The sequence below is a fragment of the Vespula pensylvanica genome, chromosome 2 (genome assembly GCF_014466175.1).
Source record: "Vespula pensylvanica isolate Volc-1 chromosome 2, ASM1446617v1, whole genome shotgun sequence".
NCBI classification, from domain to species: domain Eukaryota; kingdom Metazoa; phylum Arthropoda; class Insecta; order Hymenoptera; family Vespidae; genus Vespula; species Vespula pensylvanica.
Window position 1 is genome coordinate 4,121,074 of NC_057686.1, and position 18,597 is coordinate 4,139,670.

Consider the following 18,597-nt stretch of genomic DNA (forward strand, 5'->3'; position numbering starts at 1 on the left):
CTATAATGATCGATAATTCGGCGTTCGTATAAATCAATTAACGATGATGAAAATTGTATAAACTAAAAAAAGAACCGAATGAGAAAAGAAATCTTAAGACAAGACGTATCACGCTGCTGTAAAAAAAAAAACAAAGATTTCGCAACAAAAAAAAAATATATATATATATATAACGCATAAAAAAATATTTCAAACAAGATGGTCATTTAGAAATAATTCATAAGCCAAACGAACAATCACTATCATTTATTAATATATTAAATGTTAATAGATAATTAACATATCGATATTGGACCATCTTGTTCGACAAAATTATAATAATAATAATAATTTATCGAAAGAAGATAATGAAAAACAAATAGATTGTAAGTAAAATTGTATAAACAATAATAAATATGATAATATGTCGATGATGAAGATGATAAATGCGAGTATGGGATATCATGAATGTAATAAATAAGATACACATAAACCGAGCGATCGTTGCTAAAAAAAATATTGTGAAAAATTCATACGAATCGCGATTTGCCGATGCTTTTCATTAATTATTCAGAAATATGCTTTAACGGCGCACTGTGACGATCTATCTAATCGCGATCGCAATAAATCGTTCTAATCGCTTACAACGTGCCACCATATATGCTTTCGCTTTTTATAATGCAAAACACGGACTTGAACTAATACCTACGTGGTAAAACAACGGTTGACAATAGTACGTTTGAGATGCAGAGGTTCAACCAAGGAATGAAAAAAATAAAATAAAAAATATATATATATTATATATATATTATATATATATAAAATATATAATAGATATTATATACGACAGAGACAGACAATCTACCTCTAAGACGTGTACGAAGTATGTAAATACGGTTTCGGGGGTTTTACACTAAATAAACGTAATATATGTATACATATACATATACATATATATATACATACGAATATATAGGCTTGTAAATATATTATACGTATACATATACATATAGAGATATAATATACGTAGGTATTACACGTTGACTCAAAGCGACACAGCTAGAAGCTTTCGTGTGAGGCTACAGAGAGTATATATATATATATATAAGTACACAATCCAAAGAAGAACGTGTGTAGTATTTGTGAAAAGTAAAAAAGATAGGGGAAATTTAATAGTACATACGTATGCGCTTGCAAGATATATGCACACACATACATGATTACATTATATATATATATATATATATATATATATAATATATGTATGTATATATATATATATCACACGCTTCATGTTATTTATTATTTGTGCGGGCGGTAGAATACTAAAGAGAGAAGCGCGAGGAAGATTTCAAGGACAAAACTTGGACGAGGTTGATCCTTGGTTAGTCTTTGGTCTTTACATCGGGCATTCTTTTTTTTTTATCAGAACGAGCGAACTTTTCAAAAAAAAAAAAAGAAAAAAAAAGAGGTAAAGAAAAGAAAAGAAACTTTAAAGTAACCTTCTTTTTTAAATAAAGAAAGAAAAAGGCAAAGAACAAAAAGAAGATAAAAGAGGGAACACGTAGAGACGGAGAAGGGCAACAAGTGAAAAGTTCATACTTTTTCCCGATCAATAAGGAGGATTGAACGAAGAAAGAAAGAAAGCAAGAGAAACAGATAGAGATAGGCTAGGGGATTTTTAATATTGAAAAACGAAGTAATCGTTTGTTCTTTCTTTTTTTTTCTTTTTTTTTTATATGTATATATATAGATACCAATATTGGCAATAGCAGCAGCAGCAGCGATAGCAGCAGCGGATGCTAGTAAATACTGAGAGACCACCGATGCTTATCGTTAATTAGTGTTATCATCGGTTTAGAGTAAGTAATCATTAGTACTGATTAATTAGGTTTATTCTGGCAGTGTCTTAGTGTGTTATGATTGGTAGATTGGTATTAACGTTAGTAGTTTATATAGTTAGTGATTAGGCGGTGTTAAAAGGGTACGCTTTAATAAATATACAAAAGAGAGAAGGGTAGGGCCAAGAGGTGATTAAATGGAAAAGGAACGTAAATATTAAAATGACAAAAAAAAAAGAGAAAGAAAATGAACCAACTACTTGTAACGATGATAAGAGTATTAATAAATACATACTATATGTATAACGATAAAACCTGTTTAGTGACAGTTGGCTGTTCATTTATCATAGAAGTGCGTTTCAGGATCGTACTTTGTCTGATAATAGAAAAATAAAAATATTTCCTCGTAAAAAAAAGAGGAAAATATATCTTACCGATTTTTCCGGTTCTCTTAACGCCGCTCATAAATATATAGTGTAAATGGAAAAAGTATGACTAGAGAGAATTATTAAAAAGAAAAAAAAAAAGAGGAAAAAGAAAGAGAAAAAAGAAGATAAAGAGAACAATTAACGTGAACCGATCATTCGTGCGGGACATTAATGGGTTATTCGTAACAAATAAGTACTGCTCTTACTTTGTATCTGACATATTTTCAACGACAGAAAAAAATGATATTAATAATAATAACAAGAACAATAAGAACAACAACAATAGTAATATTAATAATAATAATAATAATAATAATAATAATAATAATAATAATAATAATAATAATTAGAATCGTGTAATATAAATCGTGTTACGAATACATCATCGAATGAGCGCGAGACCAAAGAAATTCTGCGTATTCGTTGTCTCCATGCTCTACAGTTGGTCGTACTTTCGCTTTTGGATTTATTCCAGAAACAGGGACGTAAAGGGGAGGAAGGACTGGATTGCGGGTTCCTCATGACGAACAACTCTCGCGGAAGAAGTAAATATCGCGAAAGAAAGAGAGAGAAAAAGAGAAATAGATCTATTAAAGTTAATAGTAGCAATTCTTTTCCCCCTTTCCCTTTTCTCGATTATTTCAACGTGTTTACTCTCGCGAAAGAGATTTCTCATCTCTTTTTCTTTCTCGTTTAACGTTAAAAATTACTTTTATAAGAGAAAGAGAAATAGATAGGTAAATATATAAATATGTGGATTAATACATATATATTTATATATTTATGTTAGAGGAAAAAGACAAAGAAGATAGAGAGATAGAGATAGAGAGGGAGAAAGAAAGTGAAAGATAGAGAGATAGAAATAGAGACAGAGATAGATAGATAGAGAGAGAGAGAGAGAACGAGAAAAAAAGAAATAGAAAAAAAAATAAAGGTATTAAGTAGATGCTTGTGTGTAAGAACGTGTGACGCAGTTCGTTGTAAGTTTCGTGTAGATATATACGAGTTTATTTTGACTTATTTGCTAAAAAGCGATTCCACTCACCTCCCTGGTCATCGAGCGCGACCAGAGTGCGGATGCCAGCCTCCTTGCTCTACGACAGACAGAGGCAGCACAACACAGACAACCACCACCAGTGTTAGTGAATTGTTTTTAGTAGTAGTAACAGTAGTAGTAGTAGTAATTGTAGCCCTAGTAGTAACAGTAGTAGTAGTAATAGTAGTAGTTGTAGCCGTAGTAGTAACAGTAAGTAGTAGTAGTAGTAGCAGTAGTAATTGTAATAGCAGTGGCAATAGCAGTAGCAGTAATAGTAATAATAGTAGAACCCGTGACAGTAACAGTAATAATAGTAGTACTAGTATAGTACCCGTAACAGTAACAGTAGTATAGTAGTTTAATAGCAGTAATAGTAGTAGTAGTAGTAGTAGTAGTAGTAGTAGTAGTAGTAGTAGTAGTATTAGTAATAGTAGTAGCAGTAGCAGTAACGGTAAGTAGTAGTAGTAATAATAGTAGTGGCAGTAGCAGTAGCAGTAACAGTAAGTAGTAGTAGTAATAATAATAGTAGTGGTAGTAGCAGTAGCAGTAGTAGTAAGTATACAGTAGTAGTAATATTAGTAGTAGTATTTTTTCAGCGGTATACAGCGTAGGATATCGGGAAAAATATATATATATATATTATATGTAAATATATATACATAGAAAAGATACGAAGGATTTGACAGAGAAATAAGTGGACAGACGATCGAAAAAAATGGACGATCGTAATAAAAAAATTCGGGCGTATAGAAAAAGGTGTTTGGTTTTGAAAGGTTATGCGAGGTAGTAGGAGCGAGGGTACTGAGGGTGTTGCATCTTACGCGTACCAATAGGTTCTTTTTACGAGTAGTGAGAGTAGAGTACAATCTTTCTTATTGTTTTCCATCTTTTTTGTGTCCGTTTTCTTCGTGCGGTCTTGTTAAAAAAATAATCTCGGCCTGCGTCGACAAAACGCGAAATGTTGTCGCTTCTGACGCGCTTACGGTGGCGAATCTGCCTGTGAATTTTAGTTTATTTTACTTTTTTTTTTTTTTTTTTTTTTATCTTGTTTTCAACAAAGCGAGAGAAAGAGATATATATGTATATATTTTTATATATATTATATATATATATATATATATATATATATATATATAGAAAGAAAGAGAGAGATAGAGGTAGTCGAGTTAAATGGACAGACAGATATAGACGACAGACAGGCAGACAGACAGATAAGTCAGGCAGACAGGCAGGCAGGCAATAAGAGTATAGGGTCCAGAGAGTATATATATATATATATATATAAGATGATATATACATATATACGTGTGTGTATGAATCTCATATTATATATTAAGATATATATATTTTTTGTATGTATATATCAGACTTGTCATTATTAGCTGTAGATGTTCCTGATGTTGTTACCGGTCGTGACGATGTTGTTGTTGTTGTTGTTGTTGTTGTTATTGTTGTTGTTGTTGTTGTTGTAGTTGTAGTTGTAGATGTTGTTGTACTTGTACTTGTTCCTGTTGCTATTACTGTAGTCGCCGTTGTTTCTTTCTTTGTTTTTTGCTTGTGTACTTTATTCTTTGTTGATTTTTTTTATTTAATTTTTATTTGCAGACCGTAACATTCCATATCCAATGAAAAATTGTTTAGAATCATTCGCGTCAAATTGCCTCGATATGAAATCTCATAGAGATAACGCACTTTCTTTTTCTAATTTGTTTTTATTTATTTATTTTGTTTCCCCCCATACGCGTAAACTCCACGTATGTTATAACCACGATTAAAGCGGTCGTAATCTTGTTTTATCAATTAGCTTTTTCATCTATTTTATTCTTGTTTTGTTTGTTTGTTTGTCACGCTTTTTGCGTTTCTCCTTTAGCTCGATTAATTTTTCTTCGAAGGAACTACGGAACATTGCATCCCTCTCGCTCTCTCATTTCTTCACGATTGTGAAAGAAGATAGTGTATTTATGTATGCGAATGTTTATATATATATAAGTACATATATATATACTTTTTTGTTCCAGTATGCGCTTTTTTGCAAGTGCGCGCGAATATATATGCGTGTGTATGTGTGGTGAAAGAAAGAGAGAGAGAGAGAGAGAGAGAGAGAGAGAGAGAGAGAGAGAGAGAGAGAGAGAGAGAGAGAGAGAGAGACATCAGAAAGAGTAAAGAAGAAATCGAATCGAAGAAAAAAAGTAAAGAAAAAAATAAGTTCAAGGACCTAGAAAGGAAGGAAATGGAAGAAGAGTTGGAGAAATATCACCGAAGAGAAATAACGAGTGCAGTTCCATCGAAGATAAAATTAGCCCGTTCGTTAAGAACACCCAAACAAAATGCAAAATAGTAGGTATACACACACACACATAAGTTCGGATGGACCACAGGACAAGGGTTCTTTTTTTTTTTAAAGGAAGGGTTTGGTAATAGGGTAGCAAAAGGGTGGCTTAGGTAGGAAGAAGATCGATGCGCTTGAAATCGTCGAGTGAGCGTGGGATGAAAAAGAGAAGTGAATGAACCAGCTAGCGAAGGATCGAAGCAAATCCCCTGTTCAAACGGGGCTTCCATACTAACGGGGTTGAGAGTTAGGGGTGGTGGGGTATGTAATGCATGACTCGAAGCTCTTCTCGACTTAGATACCATCACAACTCCCCTCATATTTCCAAAATTCTTTTCGCGATATAGTTGCGTTTTTATTATACACCCACCCATTGTTTTCTTCTTTGGTTTCGTGCAAGAATGAATTTCATTTTCTTTGTTCATTTCTTTATGCGAGAAGAAAATAAACGGGGGGAAAAAGAAATCCGAAATTAATGGCAATAATAGTGATATAATTAATAGTAACAAAAATATTTTCTTTCTCTAGGCATAATACGCTAGTTTTATATATGTTTCCCTTCTCATTAGGAGCTGTGAAGCGTGCGCATTTCTTGATTTTTCATTCTCAAATTAGAATTTCTCTTATTTTTTTTTTTGTTTTCCTTTCTTTTTTTTCTTTTCTTTTTTTCTTTTGAGTGCATCAAATGTGCATGGTATGGAAGAAATAAAGAAGATAGTGGAAAATGTACGCGATGGATCCGGCTAAAGAGAATACATACATAAATACTCGTATCTTCAGCCGGATCATCGCGGTAAAATCAATTACAACGGGTGGTTATCTTTGTTTTATTTTAAGACGGTACTTCACTCCGTTTAAAACGTTTTATTTCCTTCTTTCAAATATCTCCGAATGTGAAAACCACCCGCGTTCGAAAGTGATCGCAACGACTCGAAAAATCTCTCGACGGACTTTTCGTTTCGTTTACGTCGTTGAAATCTGTGTGAACGTGATAGTATATAGGATAGTTGTTCATGAAACGTGAGACGAAAAAAAAAGTCCGAAGAAATTGAAAGTACGTGTTGACACTGAGACGTGTCACTTGAAAAAAATCGAACTCTTTCATGTCTTTTTTCTTTTTTTCTTCGGACGATCTATTTCGACGAATGAACAATCCAAATCCCATAGATATATTAAGATAATAAATGGAATTTGGAAAATGATTTTTTCGTTCGCTATAAAAGAACAATGGCACGATGCATTGAGAAGGGAAAATAGTGGATAGGCTTGCAAGAGAGAGAGAGAGAGAGAGAGAGAGAGAAAGAGAGAGAGAGAGAGAGAGGGACAGGCAAACACTCAGGCAGCCAGGCAGCGAAGACACAGGCAAGGTAAAGTCGGTAGAAAAAACAAAATTTCTCTGTAACATTATCAATTATTATAAATAACTCGAGAACGTCGATTAAAAAATATTGCAATTTGTTCTCTATACATTTGATATATATATATATATATATATATATATATATATATATATATGAATTAGAAACAACTCATTCTGTTTGTCGAATACTTGTCGAGGAGCAAAAGAACAATAGGAAGAGACGTTCTCGTTCGATAGAAGAGATCTTAATATCAAGTATGCTTCAGAGATCGATTGATTTCGATTTTCGTTTTGTCTGGGACGACTTTACCAAGGCAAGAAGGCAGGCGGGCGACCATAAGCAGGCATGTATGTATAATAGTTATTTGCCGGTCAGGCAAGCAGACACACGCGGCCACACAATCGTACACGTGAATAACACGCATATAAGATACAGATATAGATATAGATATATAGATATTTACGCATTCTGCAACGGACAATATATCGAGAGACCCGGTTACAGCCAGATATAACAAAACATGTATTTGGATTGTCAGCGACACCTCTGATTTTTCTTTTCTTTTTTTTTCCTGTCTTTTTCTTTTCGTATTTTATTTTATTTTATTTATTTTTGTTTTCTTCTCAATTTTCATTTCTGTTCTTTTATTTTTCATAAATATTCGACCATACGTCTTTTCCGTCCGAACTTTAGAGAAAATGTTAGATATCGGATTAGAAGGCAAAACAAATTCGGTGTACAGTTTTAAATGACGCCTTCTTTTTCTCGAAAACATACACGCACGCGTGCGCGCAAAGATATACGAGCAATCACACATACGCACATACATACACACACATACCGTCGTATCCACTACGATCATCTTCCTTTTTAGTTTACTCGTCATACGTTCATCCTTCCTTTTCCTTTTTCCTTTTCTTTTCTTTTCTTTTCTTTTCATTTCATTTCATGTTGTTCTTTTCTGTTCATTTTCTTGTTTGTTCTTATTTCGTTCCGTTTCGTGTTTTCTCTAGCATGTCTAGGAGTTCGTACCTCTCAGTTGCGACGAGTATCAGGAGTTTACCTTACTCTCTGGAACGACGACGAGTTCGTCGACGTGTGACGTCTATCATAAGAAAAGATAGAAATTCCTTGTTTTCCTTCGTCTCTAGCGACTTTTAAATTGAACAATATCGACATTCGATTCGACGTCACTTTGACCGATCAACGTCTTTAATGAACCAATGATATATGTCGTATATATGTGTATCTATAAATACATATATGTATACTCTTATAAATCGATCGAATAAGAACTAGGATTGACGTAGGAAGGAAAAAAAGAAAAGTGAAGGAAATCCGAATCAAACCGATTTCTTCTTCGAGCACTACGTGACCTATAAAAAAAATTTTAATCGAAACTCTCGATAGGATTTTTTTCTCGATCGTTGTATAAAACCAGTTTTATTTCTACGATTCGTCACGACTTGGTAGAGATAAGAGAAATGATTTAAAGCCAAATTGTCTCGAGTGTTTAATTCGGCGTAAGATAATTATCACGTATCCACATATATACGAAAAGGAATTTGCAAACTTTGCGGCATTTTCTGTACTATTTCTTTTTTTTCTTTGCAATGTACAAATTTTATTATTAGAGTGAAATACTGTAAAGTGAAAAAAGTCACGAAATTTACCAATTGTCCTAGTTTGTGTTATGTATGATATATATATAATATGTGTATATATATATATATATATATATATATATATATATATAAAAGTACAGATAAATTTGTTTTAAGTAAATTACAATCGCGTTAGTCTCGTCTATTTAATTCCAAGTCGAGATACTCGAATCGCCGATGATCGATACGAAGAAGCACGAGAGAAGTCGCGCAGGCTCGAAAAGAGATTGGAACGCGGCTGGGTTACTAATAAAAGAAAACAGAGAAATGAGGTGAAGAAAAAGTCAGCATTATCGAGAGAGGAAAAATATCGATGAACGATATCCTTCTCGTATAATTTCATTTTTCGTAAAAATTCAATAACGAACAATTCTATTACGTACGTGAATGAGGTCCATTCATGAAAACTTATGAGTTCTTACAAAAGAAACTTTCTTATATTAAAAAGTATCATTTATATTATAAATATGTACGTACACGAAGCGTAGATAAGAGAACGGTTCTCGTGACCTGATATAATTTTACATTCATAAATACATTAATAAAAAATATGTAAAATATTAAAATACGGCATAGTTTCTTGAGAATTTGCAAAGAAAAATTAAATGACTAGAAAAGAAAGAAATATAAAGAGGAGAGACAAAGACAGTGACATCAAAACGACACGCGGAACGACCAATTAACTTGAATCACGTAAACGAATCAAAAGCAAAATGCAAATTATGGTAGAAAGTACACTTGTACAAAAAAAGTTCAGTCAAAATAGGAGCAAATAAAGATATATATACATATATATCGGGACTGTCTTTATGTAAAGAGAACTTATAAAAGAACGTATAAAAGAAAAAGAAATCAAACGGTAAGTATATATTTATATAATACTTAGAAACTATAGAAAGAATGCACGTATAATTACGTAGACACACATACGTATAACAAACACAGAAGACAATAGATAATAGAGAACCATATTTGATCGGAAAATAATGAAAATATAAAAAATAAAACAAAAAGATACGAAGCTAAACGAATGAGAAAGAGAAAAAAGAGAGACATAGAATTTGCACACACGAATATACATATACATACACATACAAAAATGCACATACATATATATATACACACACACGCACACACATATATATACACATATTCGTCGTAGAGAAATCCTTCGTCTCGCTTCTTTCATCTCAACGTCCACATCGATTTCTTTTGCAAGCGTCGGAACGAAATTATTGTGTCACACGTCGACCACCGAGAGAATTCAAGAAGAAAAATAAAAAATACAAATAAAATTTCTTTCTAATATGATTAAAAAAGTAAAAAAAGGAAAAAGAAGGTAAAGATATAACAATACAATAATAAGAAGAAAAAGAAAATAAGAACGATCGAGAAGAGGGGTCGCACAATAAATCAATCGAAGTCTATTCATAATTCTCGTCGTCACCGAACACACGTTGTTATTCCGATCTTCGTATATGTATATAGTCGCGAACTCGAACGTTATTAATAAACGCTTGTTGCCCACCGAATTGGAGGATCGAAAACAATGTGCATCGCGTTTGTATTTGATTGAACGTCGTTCACTTTACGAGTTAAATCGCGTGAACAATTACCCTGGCTGGCTCGATCCTAGATAAAAAAAAAAAAAAAGAAAGGAAAAAAAAAGAGAAAGAACGAAATAGAACAGATCTATCAAAATTTTTCTATCTTTCTATGGTCACGAAATAATGGTCGTGGTCGTCATGCAAGAAGATCGACGCCATTTTATTTTATTATTATATATGTAATTTTTTTGTTTTCTCTACGTTGTTATGTATAAGTTATCCGTTCTTCTATATACGCTTTTCCTTCGAATCGTAAATCTTGCCAAGGCTTCCGAAGTAGTAAAAGTAAAGCCTTTAATGCTCCTGCAGTGCTACCACTTTCCGATACAAATAAAGTAAGAATTTAAAGAGACGGAAAGAGAGAGAGAGAGATAGAGATATAGATAGAAAAAAGAAAAAAAAAAGAAAGAGACAAATACAGATAGGGAGAATAGGAATTTAAAAGAGAAAAAAGAGAACGATCGTATACGTATACATATGTATAATACATAATCTATATATGTATATATACGTGTATACATCTATATGGTGTGTATGTACGTATATATATATATATACATATATATACATATGTATATATGTATATAGGAAGAGACTGGATCGAAGCTTTCCGAGAATTCGGTAAAGATGTCGTGTTTTGCGAGAACATTCTAATGCACGCTCGCTCCCGAGGAATATGTTTTCCACGCGTTTTCCTAAATTTTTTCTACGCGTCATACCTTTCGTAGATTTCCTTTTGCTTCGGGTAACTTCAATGGTCTAATCTTTTACGACTATTTTTTTTCTCTTCATTCCTCTCCACTTTTCTCTTTTACCTCTCCTTTTCTTCGAAACATTTTTCTTCTTCCTCTTTTTCTTCTTCGTTCTATTCTTCTTCTTTTTCTTCTTCTTTCCATTTTCTCTCTTTTGTTCTTTTTTTTTCGTCCAATTTTTACTTAACTTCTTTCTTTTTCTTTATTGTTTTTCTCCATTTTCCTCCCCTTTCTCTTCCTCGTTCCTTTCTATATAATTTTTCTTGAGAACGGTCATTCTCGCTTTATTCCACAAAGATCGCCGTCTCTCTTGTTATTTTCTTTTTCTTTTTACTTTTTATTTTTTGTCCTGTCCTTCCTCTACAAACGATAACAAAAAGAGAGGAGCGTCTCCTCGTCTCTCTGTACGTATTTTCATTATCCTTTTAATTTTTTTTTTTTTTTTTTTTTAATAAGAATAGGGGGACGTTCCTCTATTTCACAACTACCCGTTTATATTATATTCGATTTGGTTTGTAATGTATATTTTTTTCTCTTTCTTTTTTCTTTTTTTTTTTTTTTATAATCTAAGAAAAAAACATTTCGATCTAGCTTATTAAAAAACGAGAGATAGAACCGAGGGATTTTTCCGTAAAAGAATAGAAGTTAGAACCCGTACGAAATATGGCGGGAAAAGCGGAAATTTCTGATACGGAGGATTTTAGTAGTAATCGAGGATGATCGAGGATGAAGGGTTAATATGCGACAGTGGAAGGGGACTTCTTTCGTTTCCTTTTTTTTTTATCCTTCTTTCTTTCATTTTTATCCTTATACGAAAGAGAGATGTTTCTTTAGGGAAAGCGACGAGACGAACTCACCTCCTCGCATAATGCCAGCATACGCCTCGTACTCTCCAAGGACTGAAACAAAAAGAAATGCTTATTATTATCGCGGAAGACTTCTGGAACAACAACAAAAAGATAAAAGAAAAATAGGAAATAAAAACGAAATAAATGAAGTACATCATCTCATTGTTCGTGGAAGATGAAAATATGAAATGTAAATACGTTGATACGTTGAATTCGCGGACTTATAACGAAAAGAAAAAAAGATCATACGAGTAAAATAAAAATTTCATTGATCGATAAAACGATAAAAGGTCCTTTCATACAACGTGGAATTTTTTACGTAACCAAGAAAAATTTATGATCGGATCGAACTAATCGCGTTCTATAACGAAAGGACAAAGTTTACGTTAGAGATATGTAGCTGTTAATCGAACGCTTACCTCATCGGTGGTCTGGTCGGCCTTCAGCTGTAATTCTTGCAATTCGGTGCGAGGTGGGCCACTTTCGGCCGCACCCGTCGTTGACGTTGGTGCAGGCATCTCGGAAGGTGCCCCGAAGCGCTGGTTGAGCCTACCCAGCTAAATCGAAGTCTTCTGTTGAACGAGGAATCTCTTCCTCGTGTACTCCTTCTCTTCTTTCAAATACGAAGAGAAAGAAGAAATCAAACGGTTTAAGATCTCTCACGTGTTACTGTGTCCAATGACGATACGTCCTATAACACAGAGAGAAGAAAAGAAAAGAAGTAAATGAAAGACGTACGATATCGATAACGATATCACTTCGATCTCGTCCTAGTTCTCATTATAACAAAGTAGCTCGATAATATGTGGTAAATGAATGAACACGAATTATTTACCGATTAAACGATTCGAGATGAAAGAACCGATGCGACATGAGAGAAAAGAAGATAAAACGAGACTGACAGACAGACGAAGTTAAAGCTCTCTTCCTCGAAGACAAGAAGACAGGCACCACGCGTTCTCCTCTGACAGTCGAAACACCAGCGAGGATGGCGAAAGTTGGCGCAACACTTGGGAACTCTTCGTAAAAGAGGAGAAAGAGAGAGAGAAAACGAGAGAGAGAGAGAGAGAGAGAAGGTGGATGTGGAGGTGGAGGCCGGCCCACAAATACACGCGCGACGTTACAGAAAACGTAGCTGGCTGCTAACGGCAGCGTAGACAACACACATCTAAGCCGCGTCCTAACCTTCTACGGAAATCAATACCCGAGGACGAGGGAACGAGAAGCACAGTACGAGCGACCGAGCGACCGAGCGACCGAGCGACCCATCGAAAAATGCGCAGACGCGAACCACCCACTCATCTCTCTTTCTCCCTCCCCCTCCCCCCCTCTCTCTCTTTCTCTCTTCCCCTTCCTGTACCTATCTAGACGTACACCCACAACACGCATACCTACACATATTTTATACGTCTCAACCCTCTCTAAAAGCACGCGCCGAAATCGACGAAGCAACCCTACTCTCTGCTCGTTTCCCAAAACGCCAATGCTGTACGCACCGCAACGATCAGCTGGGTATCGCGACACGACATCATGTACAGGTCAGGAATCCTCTCTCCCGAGACGATCGTCAGCAGGCAATTTTTTCGAAAGACAATTCTCATTTAAGAAATATTTGATAACTCCTGGGAAACACCAGATTTATTTTTTGTTAATATCTTTTTCTTTTTTTTTTCCTTTTTCTTTTTTCTTTTTTTTTTTCATCTTCTCGAAAATCATTCATTTTCTTTTAATGCGTTTCATTTCTTTAATGTAAATCGTGCTAGTGATACAACTCGTATATAGCCAGACGTTACGATATGTACCTAAGTCGTATCTACTATGCCTACATATATGCACTTACGTATATGTATGAATTTATTCCACGAGAAGTATGTGAAACTATGAATTATTTTTAATGAAACTATAACGTATGACGACGAGCTTTGAACGACGAACGATACGTCCCTATCGTTAAAGTCATTTTAATTATTATCAAATCGTCAGTAATTTCTTACGTCGTTCGAGATACATCTGGTTGAATTTTACGATGTATACTCGTGTCTAATCGAAGAACGACGTTAAACGTTACGTATTTTCCGTATACGAATGAACTTTTATTTCCATAAAGGAACAGAAAAGAAAAAAAAAAGAAAAGAAAAGAAAAACAGAAAATGTTATCCCAACTTCGATTAATCTCGGAAATAAATAGACATACGCGAAAAATACTTGTCAATTTCCGTAATAAAGAATATCGAAGGAAAAAGGAGATCGAGGTAGACCCGATTTCAGGATGTCAATCGAATGCTTTTGTCCTTGTCCTTGAGATAGCTGGCTCGCTTCCAAGTTACGAAGGGTAACACGTTTACTCCCCCGATCTTTCACGCCAAGATCACGGTCGATCGGCGCGTATGAGTGAACCGAACGAGGAGGAAGTAATAAAAGAAACGTTGAAAAGATGAAAGATAATGAAAAGTGGGTCGTACGAGATATATAAAATATATGTAAATAGAGGAACAAAAAATATGTAATTAATTAATATTCCGACATTCTCGATCGCTAAGAAACAAAAAAAGAATAATAAAAAAGCGTTAAGTGATAAGGGAAAATTTCGAAATATTTCCATCCCATATATAACGAAGACGTTTCTCGAAGAGAAATGCATATCACCTTGAAACTCGTACTATATGCAGCTTTCTCCACTGACAATGAGAGTAACGAAGAGCTTACGTTCGTCGATCGATGATCGCAATTGCGAACGTGCGTAATGTACGAAGATTGCATTAGCATGCGCAAGAGACCGTCGTTCGCGTTAATACGACTTCTCATCGTTAGAAATGCTACGTTAATAATATATTGTGAACAATCGGAAGATGCGTTTCGTACGAACATTTTTATTACGACGAATTTTTTATCAAGAATAAAGATCCATCTCAATTAATTTCTCCTCTTTCCTTTTTATTTCTATTATTTATTATTTATTTGTATCGAAAAACGTCGATTAATGTTAGATTTTTTTACTCCTCCATCTTTTTTTTTTCTTCTTTTTTTTTTTCTTTGGAAAAAAGAAAAAAAAGAAATTTATGAGAAATCTTACCGACGATACAACATTGCAGTTAATGTGCAAACAACCTGAGAAAATCAATATTTCAAGATACTTATTGTTAGATACGTAATGACGCATAGATACGTCATCGCAATTAGTAAACATGGAACGTATGCTTTTAACAGCCGCTTTTCGACATTCATTTTATCCGCTCTCAAACGGTATGTACATATACATACGTAAGTACTACATACACCTTTCTTTGCGAATTAATCGGTCATTCGAACCAAAAAAAGAAAATAAAAATAAGTAAATAATAAAAAATTTGATTTTGCCGGTATGCTTGACCTCATCGACTTAAATGACCCCGATCGATATTATTGTGTAATATTTTACGTTGCGCAATATTACTCGCTTTCTTTTTACTATGTACATCGGAGGATTAAATTTACATTATTAATATAATAAATAATATCGAATAAACAATGAAGATTACTTTGTTATCTTTATTATATAAATTGTATCACTTTATTTTCTTAACTATTGCATATCATGATAATCAATGTTTCTTTCTTTTCTTTTTTTATAACTATACGCTATATTTCTAATAACGATGACAATGTCACGCGTCATTTGTATTTATTTTTGTAATATAAAAATAAATTTTTTATCTATATCAATCACTGTGATATGTAATGATTCATCGATATCTATTTAATTATTTTCTACAAATACGAATTAAAAGTCAAATTCTCTGTTGTCTATAATTTTCGTTTTTTTTTTTTTTATATTTTACTTAAACTCTCAAATTATATATAGAAAATTCGAAATTTAATAGCAAAGAAGATAATATGGAAGAGATATATGAAACAGGATACGATAAAAGATTACTATAGGCATCCTAACCTATGCAATAAAAGATAGAATACTACGTAGATAATTGTTGAAGTAACTTGTAAAAAATATAAAAAATATCATATAGAATTACTTCGTAGAATAATAAAATATGTCTTCAATGGTATGCAATTGTTTATAAGATCTTGAAGAATAATTTTCGAAATATAAAATGTACCATATTTCAAAGAGTACGCATAAAATATGATATTAAAAACAATGTCAAAGGAGAAAACAAAGGTACTCACTTTCTTTTAACGAGGAACGAAGTGAGATTAACAAACGTGATTAAAATAAGTTCACTTTATATGGCACTCAAGTAAATGTCGAAGTAGCATAAAGTAGAAAATCGATAAAACTTTGCCTCAACCCATAACGTTACGCTTATTTTCAATTTATTAGAAAATAACGATTAGAGAAATATATCATCACTTACCAAAAGTATCACCCGTAAAGAATAGATTAAAACTAACGTTTCTGACACCGTATACTCCTTCAGAGATCTTGCTTCTAATCACACTTTACTGATAACCACTACAGTGTATCAAGTTCCTTACCACTACACTGATAACAGAGAAGAAATACTCTTACTAATATAAAGATTTTATTTCAGCGCACTCTTGCGTAAAGATATAGAAATATTGAAAGTTAACATCGAAAGAGGTTTATCGATAGATCGACTACGTAAGACTCACCAATCGTGTACCTTCTTAATTGAAAAAGTTCGATTTCATTGGTACGTCGAAGTAAACAAATTTTAACCAAGAAAATTGTTACCTTAACCTAATATCTAAAACTCATATCTACGAGTATAATGATATTTTTACATAAACAATATGACGTGAACCAAATTATTTATTTCCATTATTCACTTCTTAGTCCTAATAGTGGCTCGAAACGTGTTTGTTAAAATTTCATTCGAGTTCTTTTAAATGAAGTTTATGATACTCTTGTAGCGACAAGTGTCAACGACAATGTCAACGTTAAAGAACAATGATGTTTCTGGCGAACCTCTACGATTGACACATATCAAACCATCCTTCGACGCTGAAGAACTTGCCCTAGCATCACGCCAAGATTTGTGGCATAAGTTTATTGTATTGAATTGTCAACCACACGGAAAAGCAGAAATATTAAAAGCCATCATAAATGCCTGCGAACCAGAAATTTTGTTACCTGTTATGTATAAAAGAGAAAATGAAAATAAAAGTACTTTTCTGGCTAAATGTAATTCTGGTGCTATTGAAAATCTTGTAAAGCAATGCTTGTGTATAATATTACCTGGTGGCTATGAAATATATATTGATATTATATTAGGATTCATTAATACACGAGAATTACCATTGAATCCTAACAAAATAATAGCACAATCGTTATACCAAAGATATGAATCAGTGAAAAAGATACTTAATCTAGATGACTTTGAAAATGACAGATTATTAAACTCAATATTTTGCCCGATATCTATCCCAAAGATATTTCATTTTGTTTTAAGGTGTACCAAACAAGGTGTTATGGGCAATAATCGTGAATCTAGATTATCCGTTCGTGAGCTAAGTTTGAAACATAACAATTTGACAGCCATTATATTATTTGAAAAGTTCTTTAATTTTCATTTAACTAAATTAGATTTAAGATACAATCAAATATTAGATGTTGAATATTTACGTTACTTTTCTGAATTTAAGATAACTGAACTTTGGTTGGATGGAAATCCTTTATGTACACAATATAAGAATGCACAAGAATATATACAGGCTGTAAAAAATATCTTCCAACATTTACAAAAATTGGATGGAGTAATAATAGGTATGGAGAAGAAATTTATACCAAATATTCAAAATCAGTATCTTAAAGATGGTTCTAAATTGCCATTAATAAAACAATTTGTGAAACATTTTTTTATAATGTATGATCAAGAAGATAGATCAATTATGAATGGTCTCTATGATAAAAATGCACTTTACTCTATGACCTTGGGAGCTGGCACAAATTATGTACATAAGCAAGTAGCTAAAGCATTTGTTACAAATAGAAATTTACTCAAATTTGTAGATTATGCCAAATGTCATGAATTTTTATTACGTGGTCCTGATAAAATAATTTCAGTATTGAGGCGTCAACCTCCCACATTACATGACATTCGCACATTTAGTATAGATTTATTATATGAAAGTAATAATCTCTTAGCCATATCCGTTCAAGGGTTATTTTCTTATAAGGAAATTTCTTCTCCTCCTATGATATTCAATAGAACATTTATTATAGTTGGTAAAGAAGATAACGAATATTGTATAACTAATGATCAATACTTTATTGATGGACCTTACCCCAATAATTTAATACAAATTAATAACGAAATGAAACACGATATTAAAAATATATGTGTATTTGTCCCAACTATGTTTAGTCCATCAGAAAAAAATCAACTAGTTGTATTTTTACAAGAATTGACATCAATGAATTCAACATTTAGCTTAAAATTTTTAGAGAATGTTAATTGGGATATAAGACGCGCAATCATGAATTTTATAAAAATGTATACACTGAATGATGTACCTCCAGAAGCTTTTGAATAAATTATTTTATATAAATTATTTTTATAATCATTGGAATAATTATTAAATATGGATTAATTAAAATTAAAAAAATTTTTAAATATATTATTCATATATCGTTAACAATCTATATTCCAAAATATTTATTTCTTATTAAACACCTTAAATTCGTAGAATATTAAATAATTTCTATTTATAAATATATATTATTTATTGCTGATTCATATAAATTTATGTACAATTTCAAACTAAATGTTGCATTTATAAATTACTTTCAA

The 18,597-nt window shown here is 32.7% G+C and overlaps 2 protein-coding genes across 9 annotated transcripts in view; one reads left to right on the forward strand and one right to left on the reverse strand.

Annotated features, from left to right (window-relative positions):
- Nucleotides 1–16,335, reverse strand: part of LOC122627035 (synaptosomal-associated protein 25-like) — a 26,620-nt gene extending 10,285 nt beyond the window's left edge. Inside the window, exons 1-4 of one of the 8 annotated variants that reach the window (XM_043807782.1) lie at nucleotides 16,198–16,335; nucleotides 12,265–12,536; nucleotides 11,855–11,896; nucleotides 3,294–3,342 (exon numbers count right to left, since the gene is read on the reverse strand). In XM_043807782.1, coding sequence (XP_043663717.1) covers nucleotides 3,294–3,342; nucleotides 11,855–11,896; nucleotides 12,265–12,363 — 190 coding nt within the window. In that variant the 5' untranslated portion in view covers nucleotides 12,364–12,536; nucleotides 16,198–16,335. Of the gene's footprint in view, nucleotides 1–3,293; nucleotides 3,343–11,854; nucleotides 11,897–12,264; nucleotides 12,537–12,680; nucleotides 13,146–16,197 lie in introns of those variants that run through there. The other 7 variants (XM_043807780.1, XM_043807787.1, XM_043807784.1 and 4 more) reach the window with 7 other exon arrangements.
- Nucleotides 16,336–16,356: 21 nt separating this feature from the next.
- Nucleotides 16,357–18,355, forward strand: LOC122627027 (nuclear RNA export factor 1-like). The gene is made up of 2 exons (XM_043807764.1): nucleotides 16,357–16,497; nucleotides 16,718–18,355. Exon 2 carries the CDS (start codon nucleotides 16,736–16,738, stop codon nucleotides 18,338–18,340), a length of 1,605 nt encoding a protein of 534 aa, XP_043663699.1. The 5' UTR covers nucleotides 16,357–16,497; nucleotides 16,718–16,735; the 3' UTR covers nucleotides 18,341–18,355.
- Nucleotides 18,356–18,597: the final 242 nt, after the last annotated feature.